This window comes from Callithrix jacchus, chromosome 17 (assembly GCF_049354715.1).
Source record: "Callithrix jacchus isolate 240 chromosome 17, calJac240_pri, whole genome shotgun sequence".
NCBI classification, from domain to species: Eukaryota; Metazoa; Chordata; class Mammalia; order Primates; family Cebidae; genus Callithrix; species Callithrix jacchus.
In genome coordinates, this window is record NC_133518.1 from 62556653 (window position 1) to 62573928 (window position 17276).

The window sequence follows — 17276 nt, forward strand, 5'->3', positions numbered from 1 at the left end:
CTTCCCCCAAAGCCTCAGCAATATACAGAACAGGGGATCTTTGCCAGTCAAGAGCTGGGAATTACAAGTACAGAGTTGAATAAGAGTCCACAGACTGAGCTATCATCCCCTCCCTGCATCCTGGAGACAGAGGGTAGCTGTAAGTGGGAGCAGCTGGGCGGCCCCTACCCCATGACCACAGAGAGAGAAAGCTGAAAGGGGGAGACTGCCAGGTGCGGCTGGATGGGTCCCTACCCTCCCCTACAAACCCCAGAGAGCTGAAGCTCTGACTCTAGTTGGTTGCGTAGCCAGTGCCACAGTCTGAGATGAATGCTGAATGATCCAGCCCAGTGGAGGAAGGGCACAACCCACCACTAGAGGGGTGGGACTAGGCTACATGTTTTAACAAAAAACACAGGAAGCCTACGTAGCAACAGGACGGCGTTCCGGACAACCCAGCAGCGCCTACAGGTCAGCAGAAGAGGTGGGCCTAATCTCCCAGCATAAACAAAAAAGACACAGGAAGCTTTCCCAGTAAACTGAAGGAGTTCCTAGAAACCCAGTAGCGGGCTGACAGGCAGACAAGTGACCTCATCAAGCAGCTCTCTGACACCACAGCCAGGTAAATCCACAAAGAAGGGAAAAAACCAGCACAAAAAAGGTGAAACCATCAAAGACCAGAACACTTCTTCTCCTTCAAGGGATCACAAACTCCTCAACAACACAGGATCACAACTTGACCACGAAGGAGTATGAAGAATTGATGGAAACAGGATTCAGAAGGTAGATAATAATAAACTTTTCAGAGCTAAAGGAAGATGTTCTAACTCAATGCAAAGAAACAAAAGATCTTGGAAAAAGGTTAGACAAAATGCTAACTAGAATAACAAGCTTAGAGAAGAACAAAAATGACTTGATGGAGTTGAAGAACACAGCACGAGAACTATGTGAAGCAAACAAGTTTTCATAGCCGAATCAATCAAGCAGAAGAAAGGATATCAGAGATTGAAGATCAACTCAATGAAATAAAAAGAGAAGGCAATACAAGAGAAAAAAGAGTGAAAAGAAATGAACAAAGCCTCCAAGAAATATGGGATTATGTGAAAAAACCTAATCTACGTTTGATCAGTGTACCTGAATATGACAGGGAGAATGAATCCAAGCTGGAAAACATACTCCAGGATAATATCCAGGAGAACTTCCCAAGCCTAGCAAGGCAGTCCAAATTTCAAATTCAAGAAATACAGAGAATGCCACAAAGCTATTCCTCAAGGAGAGCAACCCCAAGGCACATAATCGTCAGATTCACCAGGGTCTAAATGAAGGAAAAAAAGCTATGGGCAGCCAGAGAGAAAGGTCAGGTCACCCACAGAGGGAAGCCAATCAGGTTCACAGCTGATCTCTCAGCAGAAACGCTACAAGCCAGAAGAGAGTGGGGGCCAATATTCAACATCCTTAAAGAAAAGAACTTTCAACCCAGAATCTCATATCCAGCCAAACTAAGCTTCATAAGTGAAGGAAAAATTAAATCCTTTACGGACAACTGTCACCACCAGACCTGCCCTACAAGAGCTCCTGAAAGAAACACTAAGCATGGAAAGGAGCAAGTACCAGTCACTGCAAAAGAAAACCAGTTGGCAAAGACCAAAAATGCAATGAAGAAAATGAGTCAACTAATGAGAAAGAAAACCAGCCAGTAACAAAATGGCAGAATCAAATTCACATGTAACAGTATTAACATTGAATGTAAATGGCCTAAATGCCACAATCAAAAGACACAGACTGGCAAACTGGATAAAAAATCAGAACCTATTGGTGTGTTGTATTCAAGAAACCCATCTCACATACAAAGACACACATAGACTTAAAATAAAGGGATGGAAGAAGATTTACCAAGCAAATGGAGAACAAAAAATCAGGGGTTGCAATCCTAGTCTCTGATAAAATGGACTTCAAACCAACACAGATCAAAAGAGACAAAGAAGGACACTACATAATGGTAAAAGGATCAACCCAACAGGAAGAGCTAACTATCCTAAATATATATGCCCCCAACACAGGAGCACCCAGATATATAAAGCAAGTTCTTAATGACCTAAAAATGAGATTTAAACTCCCACACAATAATAGTGGGAGACTTCAATACTCCACTGTCAATATTAGACAGATCAATGAGACGGAAAATTAACAAGGATATCCAGGACTTGAATGCAGAGCTGGACCAAGCGGATCTCATAGACATATACAGAATGCCCCACCCCAAATCCACAGAATATACATTTTTCTCAGCACCACGTTGCACTTATCCTGAAATTGACCATATCATTGGAAGCAAATCACTCCTCAGCAAATACAAAAGAACAGAAATCATAACAAACAGTCTATCAGACCACAGCACAATCAGACTGGAACTCAGGATCAAAAAACACACTCAAACCTGCACGACCACTTGGAAACTGAACAACTTGCTTCTGAATGTTGATTGGATAAACAATGAAATGAAGGCAGAAATAAAGATGTTCTTTGAAACCAAACAGAATGAAGACACAACTTACCAGAATCTCTGGGACACCTTTAAAGCAGTATTGAGAGGAAAATTTATAGCAATAAATGCCCACCAGAGAAGAGAGGAAAGATCTAAAATCAACAGCCTATCATCAAAATTGAAAGAACTAGAGGAGCAAGGTCAAAAAAAAAAAAAGAAAAAAGAAAAAAAAAACCCTCAAAAGCTAGCAGAAGACAAGAGATAACTAAGATCAGAGCAGAACTAAAGGAGACAGAGAAGAGATAACTAAGATCAGAGCAGAACTAAAGGAGACAGAGACACAAAAAACCCTTCAAAAAATCAATAAATCCAGGAACTGGCTTTTTTAAAAGATCAACAAAATAGACTGCTAGCCAGATTAATAAAAAAGAAAAGGGAGAAGAATCAAATAGATGCAATAAAAAACCATAAAGGGGATATCACCACTGATCCCACAGAAATACAAACTACCATCAGAGATTACTCCAAACAGCTCTACTCATATAAACCAGTAAACCAGGAAGAAATGGATAAATTCCTAGACACTTGTACTGTACCAAAACTAAACCAGGAGTAAGCTGAAACCCGGACTAGACCAATAACAAGGGCTGAAGTTGAGGCAGCAATCAATACCTACCAACCAAAAAAAGTCCAGGTCCAGATGGGTTCACAGCCAAATTCTACCAGATGTACAAAGGGGAGCTGGCACCATTCCTTCTGAAACTATTCCAAACAATACAAAAACAGGGAATTCTCCCCAACTCATTTTATGAGACCAACATCATCCTGATACCAAAACCAGGCAGAGACTCAACTAAAAAAGAAAACTTCAGGCCAATATCCATGAGGAACACTGATGCAAAAATCTTCAATAAAATACTGGCAAACAGATTGCAACAGCACATCAAGAAGCTTATCCATCATGACCAAGTAGGCTTCCTCCAGGGGATGCAAGGCTGGTTCAACATACACAAGTCTATAAATGTAATCCATCACATAAACGGAACCAAAGACAAAAACCACATGATCATCTCAATAGATGCAGAGAAGGCCTTCGATAAAATTCAACATCCCTTCATGCTAAAAACTCTCAATAAACTAGGTATTGATGGAATATATCATAAAATGATAAAAGCTATATATGACAAACCTACAGCCAATAGCATACTGAATGGGCAAAAGCTGGAAGAATTCCCTTTGAAATCAGGCACTAGACAAGGATGCCCTCTCTCACCACTCCTATTCAACATAGTATTAGAAGTTCTAGCCAGAGAAATCAGGCAAGAAAAAGAAATAAAGAGTATCCTATTAGGAAAGGAGGAAGTCAAATTGTCTCTATTTGTAGATGACATGATTGTATATCTAGAAGACCCCATCGTCTCAGCCCAAAATATTCTCAAACTGATAAGCAACTTCAGCAAAGTCTCAGGATACAAAATCGATGTGCAAAAATCACTAGTATTCCTATATACCAATAACAGACAAACAGGGAGCCAAATCAAGAGTGAACACCCATTCACAATTGCTCCAAAAGAATAAAATACCTAGGAATACAACTAACAACGGATGTAAAGGACCTCTTCAAGGAGAACTACAAACCACTGCTCAACGAAATAAGAGAGGACACAAACAGATGGAGAAACATTCCATGCTCATGGTTAGGAGGAATCAATATTGTGAAAATGGCCATACTGTCCAAAGTAATCTATAGATTCAATGCTACCCCCATCAAGCTACCAATGACCTTCTTCACAGAACTGGAAAAAACCACTTTAAATTTCATATGGAATCACAAGAGACCCCGCATAGCCAAGACAATCCTAAGCAAAAAGAATGAAGCTGGAGGCATCACACTGCCAGACTTCAAACTATACTACAAGGCTACAGTAATCAAAACAGCATGGCACTGGTACCAAAACAGAGATATAGACCAATGGAACAGAACAGAGACCCCAGAAGAAACACCACACATCTGATCTTTGACAAACTCAGCAAAAACAAGCAATGGGGAAAGGACTCCATGTTTAATAAATGGTGTTGGGAAAACTGGCTAGCAATGTGCAGAAAGAAGAAACTTGACTCCTACCTTCACCTTATACTAAAATTAACTCCAGATGGATCAAAGATTTAAACATAAAACCTAACACCATAAAAACACTAGAAGAAAACGTAGGCAAAACCATCCAGAACATAGGCACAGGCAAGGACTTCATGACTAAAACACTAAAAGCAATGGCAATAAAAGCCAGGATAGACAAATGGGTCCTAATTAAACTCCAGAGTTTCTGTTCAACAAAAGAAACCATCATTAGAGTGAATCTGCAACCAACAGAATGGGAAAAAATTTTTGCAATCTACCCATCTGACAAAGGGCTAATATCCAGAATCTACAAAGAACTAAAACAGACATACAAGAAAAAAACAAATGACCCTGTTCAAAAGTGGGCGAAGGATATGAACAGACACTTTTCAAAAGAGGACATATATGAGGCCAACAAATATATGAAAAAAATGCTCATAATCACTGGTCATTAGAGAAATGCAAATCAAAACCACACTGAGATATCTCACACCAGTTAGAATGGCGATCATTAAAAAATTGGGAGACAACAGATGCTGGAGAGGATGTGGAGAAATAGGAACACTCTTACACAGTTGGTGGGAGTGTAAATTAGTTCAATCATTGTGGAAGCTAGTGTGGCGATTTCTCAAGGATCTAGAAATAGAAATTCCATTTGACCCAGCAATCCCACTATTGGGTATATACCCAAAGAACTATAAATCATTCTACTATAAAGACACATGAATGTTCATTGCAGCCCTGTGTAAAATAGCAAAGACCTGGAACCAACCCAAATGCCCATCAATGATAGACTGTACAAAGAAAATGTGGGATATATATACCCCATGGAATACTATGCAGCTATAAAAAACAATGAGTTTGTGTCCTTTGTAGGGACTTGGATGAACCTGGAAACCATCATTCTCAGAAAACTGACCTAAGAACAGAAAGCCAAGCACTGTATGTTCTTGGGTGGGTGTTGAACATAGGTAGGTGTTGAACAACGAGAACACGTGGACTCAGGGAGAGGAGTATCACACACAAGGGACAGTTGGGGGTGGGTAGGGGAGAGACAATGGGGGTGGGGAGGGATGGGAGGGTGGGGAAGGATAACATGGGGAGAAATGCCAGATATAGTATGTACCTAAAGTAAAATAAATAAATTTAAAAAAAAGAGAGAGAAAAAAGATCAAAGCAAATGTGATAAAATGTTAACATTGTAAGACTTTCGGTAAAGGATGGCTTGGAATTCCTTATATTAATTTTGCAACTTTTCTGTAAGTATAAAATTATTTCAAAAGAAAAAAATTTATAAAGGTTAAATATTGCCATAAAAAGGAAGAGATATGTATTAAATTCCTTATATTAATTTATATAAGGAAAAATAATCTATGCTGTTTATAATAGAAAATGAATTAATTCTCTAATATCTAAATAATAAAAAAAAACAAATACCACAATAGGAAAGTTAAACAAACAGGTTAAGTTACAAAAGGGGAAGTCTGAGTCACCAGTCAGCATGTGTGTGTATATGTGTGTATGTGTGTAGTGGTAGGTGGTAGGGGGTATATAGTCAAATCTATAATCAATAAAAAAATATAAAGTTTTGAAAGGCTTGATGCAACTTTGCCTAATAAATTGCCTCCTCAAAAACGAACAAATAAGCTAACTTAAAGCTGTTCAGTCCCTTCGACCTATCATTTCCTTTAACATAGTAGAGTTTATCCTGAGGAAATTATCAGAAAGATGCCAAATTATGTACAAGGCAGTTCATTATATATTCATCATGTCAATATATATGTAATAAATATGTATTCCTCATATATTATTTATAAGATTATGTTAATAGCCTGACAATCAGAGACTATATCACCATATGATGAATTACCAAGTAGCCATGAACAAAATCCCTTTGAGGAAGCATATCTGACAACAGGAAAAGTTAACAATATGTACACTGTTAACATTAGTTATTTTTGAGTGGTATCATTGTTTTGTTACCATGACACCATGAAAAGCTATTCTGTGTAGGTTGTAGGACATATGCACCACTGTGATTCCATTTCTGAAGGAAGAAATGGCCATTAAGAAGCAGTTGAAAAACCTAAGGTACACCTGAAGGTCCACCTTTGAAAAATGACATGGGCTTCACAATAAAATGCCGAATTTCCCCAACTTTAATGTTTTGTTTGACTCTGAAGAACTTGTTCAGTAGGATAGTCTCAAAAGACAAAATGCATTGCTTTAGTGTTCACTTTTTCTTTATACCAACCATCAACATGTATATGCCTTACTTTATGAAAATGTGATTTATAAGAGTTCAAATTTTAGAAGTGGAAGAAGAACTGGGGTTGAAGATGAACTGGTTTCACTTTCTCACTTAATAGATAAAGAATTCAAGATCGAGGGAGATTAAGTGACTTCCTTAGTTAACTTAGCAAAAGAAGTCTCTAACTTTGGTACTTAACATTTAGCACATTCACATCTTAGCATGAATTCCCCTGTGCTGTCCATCATGGTTTTATCCAAAATAGAGCTCATATGTCCATAACACATGAACAGGTTCTACAAGTAATGAGAAAAAGACAAAAACTACAGTCGGCAAATGGACACTAAATATGAACAAGCAAGTTGCAGATGCAGAAATGCAAGTGGCGAATAACCACGTAAACAATGCTCAACCTCAGGAGTTACAAGGGAAATGAAAAAGAACCTATGCTGTTCTCAATTTTGCTTAACAAATGAGCCCCTCCGCAAGCAAGCTGACAGGAAACACTACAAACGTCACATGGAAGAAAAATATTGGGGTAACATCTGAAAGCTCCTATCTATCTTGGCAAGCATCCCTTCCCTGCTACTGAGGGATACTCAATAATAATGCCTTGACAAAGAAAATACCTTCCCACAGTAGAGAAGTTAAACAAGCAAGCAAGTCACAAGGAAGTCTGAGTTAATTCACTGAACGGGGAATATATTATTCACATTAAAGGAGTCATCATAGAGGGACTTTAAATTACTGAAGGCCCGGTTTCAACAAAAACATAAAATACTTTGCCAGCTTTATGCCATATCCTACTTTCATATAGCCAGGTTCAGCGCAAACATAACAGGTCCTTGTTTCTGCTTCTTCCAGCACAGTTTGAATTCCTGGTTTCCTGTTCAGTCAAGGCCAAAAGCTTCTAACTTTGATATTTAACATTTTAGGGACTCATATCTTAGAACAAATTTCCCTACGCTTTGGATGATGGTTTTATTCAAAATAGAGCTCATTATGTTGTCGTCAATGTCAGCAGAATTTCCCTCAGATTTTCTAGGAAGTGATGCTTAGTTCTAGACTAATAAAGTATTGTATTAAGGTACTTTCTTACTTTCGTCTTTAAGAATTGTATTTTTTTTTCTTGTTTCTGCTGAGGTTGGAAGGAATTGTATTTTTCAAGAATAATTTCATGTAGTCCTAATTTCAAATTAGGTGGCATAAGGAAGTGAGAAAATTTTGGCAAGACCCGACTCTACTGTAGCTGATGTTAAGTAACCTCAAAAAATAAACAATTATTCATTCAAGTTAGTGCAAAGCACATAAATTTAAGAAGCATTGTGGTTGAAAGAGCCTACAAAAACATGCCTCCTTTATCTGAAAATGCTGGCCCGTTCTGTTTTGGGAAAATAGGTGAAATATTAACTACTGATCACTTAAAAAATGGTTTTCTTTCATAAGGGTTTAATTGATTTCCTATATTGAATAGCAGTAACCTATTACACTTTCAAAGGAAAAAAATATGTATATTTGGCCTTTATGCTCCTAGAGCAAGCACTTAGTTCTGACAGCTTACAACTTCATTACCACCTTTTTTGGGTTTCTGAAAACATTACCCTGAGCTCACCGCAATAGAAAGAAGGAAAAGAACATTCTTTTATCTCATACGCAAACAAGAGCATCTGAAGTAATGATTTTCTCATCTGAGCCCACTAACATATACTGTACCTATATGAGTATAGAGTAGATTTCTTTTGAAAACAGAACTACAATAGTTTCTCCACTATGAAGCAAATGCCGGAAGTGAAAACTCCTTCGACCACTAGGAGGCAGCTGGGGTTCCGGCTCAGTCTGTGAGGAAAGCATCCCAGGTTCCGCAAGATGGGCGTCAAAGCTGGCTTACCCTAGAGCTGTCGAGCATTGGGCCTAGATTCCTAGCTCATCCCTCAAGCTGACTCAGACTTAGGGGTTCTGCTCAGTAATGAGATGGTTTATAGCTAGAAGGGAACTGCCTGGACCACCGTGGATTCTAGAACAAGGCTCCACAAACTATGGGCCAAAGCTGATCTGCTGCCTGTTTTATAAACAAATTTCTACTAAAGCACCGAGAAGTCTATTTATTTACATATAGTCTATGCCTTTTTGTGCTACAATGGCAGAATTGAGTAATTGTGGCAAACACTGTATGGGTTGCAAAGCCAGAAATATTTATTCACTGGCCCTTTATGACAACAACGAAAATGGCCAGCCCCTGATCCAGAGGGGCTGGAGTGAATGGTCACTCTACCTAGATGAACTGTGCCCTACCTAGAACTAATGCCCGCAGCAAGCAAAGACTATTTAATTACCTACTTTTAAACCACCTTTTGCCATTTCGTATGTCTTAGGGTATGTTCTTTGAGTCTAGATCTTTGGACAGTTTTTCAGGTGAGCAAATTATCATGAAGTAGAGAGCCATCCTCATAGCACCTGCTCTCACACTGTCCTTTATCAGAAAGGAACACTGTCCCTCCATTTTGCAGGGTGGCTACCTGCTACATGGCATCTGTGTGCTCACACCTGCGTGTGCCTGTAAAGACTTATGCCATCGCTCCTTCTGACTAGATTCCCATGAATCCCAGCAGAAACACTGAGGCTGTAGCTAAGGTTGAATGCGTTTGCTTGTGATCCAGAAGGAGTGCAATTTTAGTGGCAGAGAATTTGACCTAGTTCCCAGTGGAATAGATGTGGGAGTAGGTGCGCTTTGGTGCCCATTAATGTGAAATAAGAAATATGTGATTCTGATGCCCTCTCCTCCTACAGGTGTGAATCACTGTGGTTTGCCTAGGCACTCCATATTTTTGCTATATCAGGAACTCCAGTATGGGCAGGTAGAGAGGCGGGGCAATGATGCTGAGAGAGAGAAAGTTTATGGTCATTGGAAAGCTTCCAAACTTTCAGAAGGCTGAGTGACAACTTCCAGTTGCTTCAGTTTCTCAGGTCTACTGGAGAATAAGTTCTTGGAGCAATTGTCCTGCATGTTTAGGTCATCATAGAGTGGGGAGGTGACATGAATCAAAGGTCAGGCTGCATCATCGACACACAGAGGTCTATGGTGACCTGCCCTGCTGCCATGGTAACAAAAAGGACAGTGGTGGGCTTGCTGCTAGGCTGGAAGGTATATAGCTGAGGCTGCAAACTGACAGCTCCTGGGTTGATTCCAGTCAGCAGACATAGTTCAACTGATTCCTAAGTCTATAAGATTTTATAAGTTAATTGCTAACATCTAAAAAATTTGGATATTTCATCTATAATCTGAATTTCCAACTTCTCTTGAAAATTTGAAATCTCTGGACACATGGGGCTTCATCCCCTTTTGTCAGTGATTGCTTAGAGTGGGGGGGATGGCTTTCCTTTAGAGAAAACCAGAGTTCTTCAGCTCTGTTTACTTATTTTTCCTTTTACCCAACCTTTTCCATCACTGGTGTTATTGGTTTGTTCTCTGGCACCTTTCAGTGTACAACCATCGTCCTATAAATTGCACAAAGAATTTGCGCTATTCTAACCTTAGATTTCCCTGGGAGTCATTCTTTCTCTCCTTTGACCCTTGCTAAGAGTTTTATAACTTACTTGTACCTTACATGATCTAATCATATTCCATTCTGACTCTACTGCTGAACAGAATAAACAGACAACTTTTGGAAAGATACATGGACTCTGTGGTCACAGAGTATGCAGAGCCACTTGTTATATTAATCAGAATGACTGTAAGGAGTAAACATACACTGGTGCAATGACTCACTCCTGTAAATCCAAGCACTTCGGGAGGCTGATGTGGGAGAATCACTTGAGCCCTGGGAGGTTGAGGCTGCTGTGCACCACTGCACTCCAGCCTGGGTGACAGAACAAGACCCTGTCTCAAAAAAGAGATAGATGAGAGAGAGAGAGAGAGAGAGAGAGAGAGAGAGAGAGAGAGAGAGAGAGAGAGAGAGAGAGAGAGTGTGCAATCGCTAAAGTATGGCTAAAAATGAATTTTTTTATTGTGAATAGTTGTTTCCTCTCCATCACCTTTCTGATGAGGATGCATCTTATAATATCAGAAGAACATGGAAGTATATTTGTAGAGATGTATTCACAGGATTTAATAACTGTTATTGGGTTGGAAATAATGGTTGCTAAAACTTGCAGGTTATTCTTTAAGAACCCATAATTTCACCTCAGATGGAACAAAAATGGAGACGCACAAGCAAAATGTATATATATATATAAAAGGTACCTGTCATACTGTTGGGAGTCATAGGTTAGTCATCATCTGGATCCCCCTTTTCACTGACATCTCCTGCAAAGAAAAAATACAACAAAATCACAGGTTACAATCTGCATTTTCCAAAATGGTTTTGTTCCAAACAATATCATATGCATTAACTACCTTGGAGCAAGATTTGTTGCTCTCAACTCAGAACTGGGGACATTGAAGCATAGGTGGGCTAGGGGATATATGGAAATTTATAAGACCTCTTAATTTTCATCTCAAGTTTCCTTCTATAAACATGTTTTAAATATAAAATTTTTTTCAAGGTCACATTTTTCCATCTCAGCTTTTTAAGAAAGCTACCACCCCACTGATTTGCTGTTTTTCCCAGGAGTGGCTAAGACGTATTAGCGTCTTTAATCTAGATCTTGCTTCTCAAGGTGTAGTCTGTGGGCCAGCAGTCTCAGCATTGCCTGACAGCTTAGAAATAGAAAATGTGGGTACCCCCTCATTCAGAGTCTGCATTTGGACAAGATCCACAGGTGATTCATGTGCACTTTAAAGTCATAGGCACACTGCCCTAGAGAACTGAATCCATATTCTCATCTGCCCATTTGTGACTTGTCCTCATCAGAACTGAACTCCCTCCCTCATCACTACCTTAATGAGATCCAAGAGAAACAGAGAGACTCGGCCCTTGGGCGGGGGATGGAGGCCCAGTGCGTGTCAGCGACCAGAGGTGCACTGACCCAGGGAAGAATGCCGAGGAAGGCTGAGCACAGACGGATGACACAGATGGATGCTGGCAGGTGATGAACCTGGGTCAGAGCCCTTCAGCATATTGCTGGGGACAGATTAGGATTAGGTTTCCTTTTCTGGAGTGTGTTCTGCAGCCAGTGGTACAAGGTGGTAGCATGCTGGCTTAGAAATAGCACTGAAGCCTGAGGCGTGTGCTCAAGATCCAACGTTATAATGTACTACTAGCTGTGGGATCAGGAGAAGTAATTTCAAAGCACTGGAAACACAATTTCTTCAGTGTAAGAAGAGGAAGCTGATACTTGTCCTACTTATTTCACAAGGCTGGTGTTTCTGAGGTTTGAAGATTGTGTGCGTGGAAGTGCTGGGTGATCTATAGTGTACTGTGCACATGAGAGGCAGGAACAATCTTGTTAAATAACTGGTTGGAGAAGAAGGAGGAGACAGAGGAAGTGTATGGAGTATGTCTATAACATAGATTTATATATCGCCATTCATTCTTTGTGTCCACATCTAATGCTGCAGCAATGACTTGAAACCTTGATTATATTGCTTGTCCCATTCTGTGAAAATTACATGTTTACGTGGCTGCCTTTCCCACCACACTGTAATCTCTTTATGGCAGAGACTGTCTTTCTCATGTTTATATCTTCTACATGGAACAACATGTCAGATACGTAACAGGTACTCAACAATTTATGTTGAACGACTAAATAAAATAAGATGAATGAAGTTGAGATAGTGTAAGCTGCCACATTGGCAGCTGATGAAGGGGATGAGTATTAACTGCTAGGAAAATGCATTCTTGCCTCTGATTAGCTCATCAAGAGTCACCACCGCAAGCCCTCTCTGTCCCATCCTCATTCACCTATCCAGCAGTGTTCTGAGTGAGAGGCGCCAGGTTCTGAGATGCCATAGGTGAGAGTACAGGTGGTACCTACAATATTGCAGGTCCTGACTCTGTTGCTCCTCTTAGAAACTGCGCTGCCATTAACCCACGAAACCCACGGAAGCTGCCATGTTTTTACGTGCTACCACTCCTGAATATTCTAAAGAGGTGAAGGAACTTGGCTTGGACTGTGCCCCACCACAGTGCCCCCTCACCACTGGCCAAACTGGCTCGAGACCTGAGGTGGACTAATAGGATGATTTTTCAAGATGAAAGAAAGGGAGGGAGTGAGGGAAAGAGAGAGATGCTATTAATTCCTCTCTAGGGACAGAACTGATCAGAAGTTAAAACTCTAAAACTAAGACCATGTCTCTTAGCCCCCTGGAAAAAGTCCATCTGAAGGTGAGAGAAAGGAACCGTCTGACTTTCACAGAGAGCCTGAAGTTGAAGGAGAAAGCTGTGTCTTGGCTCTTCCTGAGGCCCAGCTGTGTTCCCTCCAGCCCGTCCAAGGGTTTGGCTACTCAATCCTTCCTTGGATGCCCTCGGTAAAATATTACCCTTTTTACAATAAGCTGGTTTGACTCAGGTTTCTGTGACTTGCAACCAAAAGAATCCCGACTGTAATACCTGTATTAAAATACAACATTAATACAAATGTGTCGGCATAGTTTTCTCTTGAAGGTGACGCTATAAAATCCCAGTTATATCCTTATGATATCATCAGTTAAAATACCTTCACTTTCAAGATTCCAATTGAATAGGCATATGAACTACAGAAAATCATTGTCTGTGAAGCAGAAAGTATCTAGGAACACAGAAAAGATCTGAAATCTTATTAAGACTTTAAAATTGCATTATCATCACAAAATTTGGAAGTAGTTTTTCCGTTTAGTACTATTTCCTTCAACCATAGTATAATTTAGTACTTTCGTATTTTAGTGTTACTATTACAATATTATAGAATAGTATTACTAATAGTATTACTATAGCATTAATAGTATACTAGTGTTACTATTACTATAGTACTTTGGTATTATTTAGTATTTAGTACCATTTTCCTTCAATGAGCTCTAGAGTTTTCAATTTAATTCCAGTAAAGCTTCTAAATTCCCCAGGGGAGGCAGGTGTCCCGGGGCCTCCTTTCCTGGTCCCCTATCCTACACGGTAGGTGTTGGTGAAGTGCTCTGTACTGAGGAGGGGAATCCCAAGACGGTCCTTTCCATAGCCATGGCAGAGGCCTGGAGCTCACCAGCAAATCATGGGATCAAAGGAGAAAAAGTTCAAAAGAACTTGAAAGTAAAGCAAGCTGAGTTTCCTTACTTGCCAGGAAGGAAACAGCACGCGAAGGGCTTTGTAGGTCAGTGAGGAGGAAGGGTCAAAGTGTTGATGGGTTAGAAAGGGGGGCTATGCTAATGAAGGATTGACACCTAGCACTTGTGTGTCATTCATTAAAACATAACCTGTTGCTCTGGTCAGGGAAGCGTTTTCAATGAGATCCAGTGAGGGTCTGTGTACCACGGTCCTTCAAAGTCGATGGTCCTTTAACTGCTTCGACAGCTCAGCCCCAGGAAAAGGGAAAAAATGCCATTCCGTGTAGTCTTCTAGGCAAGGGCTACCCAAGTGGACAATATTCCTTTGACACGGGTCATTAATGTGTTTGATTATCTCGAGGCCTTAGTTGAAGCTACTCTGTTCAGGTAATGCCCTGGGCTTTGTTCAAAGACAACATTGTGGCCTGTCCACAACCAGCTTCTAAACTGACGGAGGCAGAGAATGACACTAAAAAAATGCAAAAATATATACAGGTTTCACCTTAGCTGTCTCTTCAGAGTAGACTGGGGCCACGAGACAAGGAAAGGTTGTTTCTACTCGTGCTTATCTGGGGAGGATTTTGAGTGGAGGTGACCCCAGGCCTTTAGGCCCTTCTTTTAAACAGACCTCTCCCCAGGTTATGATTTAGCTCTTTGTTCTCATCCTTGTGCTCCTAAGGCCCGTGGACTACTCTGCAAGGCATGAGCCTCATACAGAAAAACTGGGTGGTTCCTTTACATTACGCAGGTTTTAAGCAGGGCAGTGATATGAACCAATGTGTGTTTTTAAAGCTTTACAGCAGCTGGTGGGTGGAGAGCAGACTGGTCAGGCCATGGCAGGTCCAGAAGAGAGAAAAAGGTGTTGGAACTTGAGTGGAGGTAGTGGAGATGGTGGGAGGGCTTGGTGTTCAAGTGACATTTAGGAGTAGAAACAAGACTTGTGAGGAATGTGATATTGGCATTTAACACTGGGATAAACACTGTGGATGCAGATAGGTTAAGATGGGAGGCTCTCTGCCCTCAAGGATTTTACAGTCCATTTTATTAGCTGGTTGGGAAAGAACAGCTAAAAATAAAAGTCACAGATGCCATGTGCCAATGGGTGGTGCTGAGAACCAGGCAGGTGGAGTCTTCCTCTGCCAGTTCCACCCATTCTCAGCCCAGTGCTGCGTCCCTTAAATAAAGCTCATTCCACTCATTGGAAGAGTAGAAAAGCAGGCATCACCTCTTAAACACACAAAATGTGTGCTTTTTTTAAAAAATACAAATGATGGGGAAGTTGTTATTGAATTATCTGAAATTGAAAAGTAAATGGAATCATTATCAACACTTAGTAAATAGGTTTTGTTCAAAGACAACACTATAGCCTGTCCACAGTGCCCAGCTACTACGGGCTATATTTCTGGGGTTGAGGGGGCAGCCCTAGACCAGATCCTTGGGTTGATAGATTCCTCTTCAGCCTCCAGCCTTGTTTTTTAGAAACCATCTTCCACCCACAAAGGAATCTACTTCTTGTAGGTCCTCTTCTCTTTGCTCTCAACCAAAAATAGCACGTGTCTCCTTTTCATTCTATTCACTAGATCATATTTACATCAACTTATATCTTTTCCATTAGCTATCTGCATTTTAAGAATGATCAAAATCTGTAGCCAAAGCTTAGTATGGCATCTGTGAATAGGTTTTGCATGTATAAAGTATATGTGGACCCTCTGAAAATATATACCCGGAAAAGATAAAAGTTGATGTAAATGTGATCTAGTGAATAGAATGAAAAGGAGACACAAGAGCTATTTTTGCTTGAGAGCAAAGAGAAGAGGACCTACAAGAAGTAGATTCCTTTGTGGGTGGAAGATGGTTTCTAAAAAACAAGGCTGGAGGCTGAAGAGAAATCCATCAACCCAAGGATCTGGTCTAGGGCTGCCCCATTAACTCCATTAGAAACCACCTCAGGCTTTAGCTCATTCAAGATAAAGTACAGAGCCCCGTCCTACAAGGCTTAGGGGAAGAACCAGCCTGTAACTCAGGGGCAGAAAAGCTGAACAAGAGGGATAAAAGATGTGTGTGAAGCTACTGAAGAGAGTGTGATTGATTACACCTGTATGAGGAAACCCAGTGGTGATATTTGAGTTTAGCTTTGGAAAAATAAGCTGGGACTTCTTTTTTTTTTTTTCCAGGTAGGGGATGAAAAGCATGGCTCAGAAGCAGTGAAACAGCACAGGGTGTGTGACTGTAGGAGTGGGGCAGGAAGTGACCATGAGTGACACTGCAAGTGCAGTTTGAGGCCAGATGGCGAAGGGTCTTGGGATAGTGCTGTGGAACTTGGGCTCTATCCTGTGGGAAATGGGGAGCCGTGGAAGGTCTTCAGGCCGTGATCCAGTGTGAGAAGGGCGGCCCTGCTGCAGGGTGGAGGAGGCCTGCTCAGGAAGCTCACCCTTTGGTGGCACCTCTTTGAGCGGGATCGTTGCTATTCGATTGGTGCAAAAGCAACTGTGGTTTTTGCCATTACTTCTAATTGCTTTTGCTTTTGCACCAACCTAATACTTTCCTGTCTCAGTATTCAAGGTCACAAGGCTAGACCAGTGCCCGCGAGAACACCTCAACTCCATCTTGTAGAACTCCAGCATGCTTGCCCTGACCACATGCCTTTGTTCCCATGTGTTTTCTTTCTCTGTATCGAAACTACAGCACTGAAGGGGCATCTGTAAAATTTGCCCCTTGAAAAAATCTTTCCATGTAGACCTGGTGAGTCATTGTTTATCCAGCCTGTGCTCTGAATCAAAACATGCTTCCCCTCACAGCTCATCATCAACCTTTTCAGAGGAGGGCAGTTTGTGGCCTTTTCAAACTGTCTTCCTTAGTTTTTCTTCTTGGCTCTCTCAGGAAGAAGGGTAGCAGAATGCCCTGCAGCCTGATGTATCAGACGATGAGATTTAACAGTGTTCATCATTAATACTTCAGGGGCAGCCCAAGGAAGCCATGACTGACTGGGTTGGGGAACCTTCATTAGCAATTCTCTTGGTTCATTTCTAAAAGATTAGACCCTCGAGTATTATGTTATTACATACCCTAGCCTGAGGCCATTGAAACTGGAAAGGCCCTCAGAGAAGGGCATATCCATCTTCTCACCTGGCATTGAGCATATGTGACCAGATGCGGAATCAGTGAATTCTCTAGATTTCCTAAGAGGTTGCCATGTAAGAGGTGGGTGTAGCTTGGGGATGTGTTTTGAGGTTGTGTTTAGGTAGCAAGTAACTATGTTTGTGAAGTTTGT

The 17276-nt window shown here is 40.8% G+C and overlaps 1 protein-coding gene across 17 annotated transcripts in view; it reads right to left on the reverse strand.

Moving 5' to 3' along the window:
• The window catches only part of THRB (thyroid hormone receptor beta), a 388999-nt gene that overhangs the window by 99703 nt on the left and 272020 nt on the right, over positions 1-17276 (reverse strand). For all 17 annotated transcript variants that reach the window (XM_035277784.3, XM_035277782.3, XM_035277783.3 and 14 more), the window contains one exon: positions 11075-11137. In XM_035277784.3, the coding sequence (XP_035133675.1) occupies positions 11075-11096 (22 nt within the window). In that variant the 5' untranslated portion in view covers positions 11097-11137. The remainder of the gene's footprint in view (positions 1-11074; positions 11138-17276) is intronic.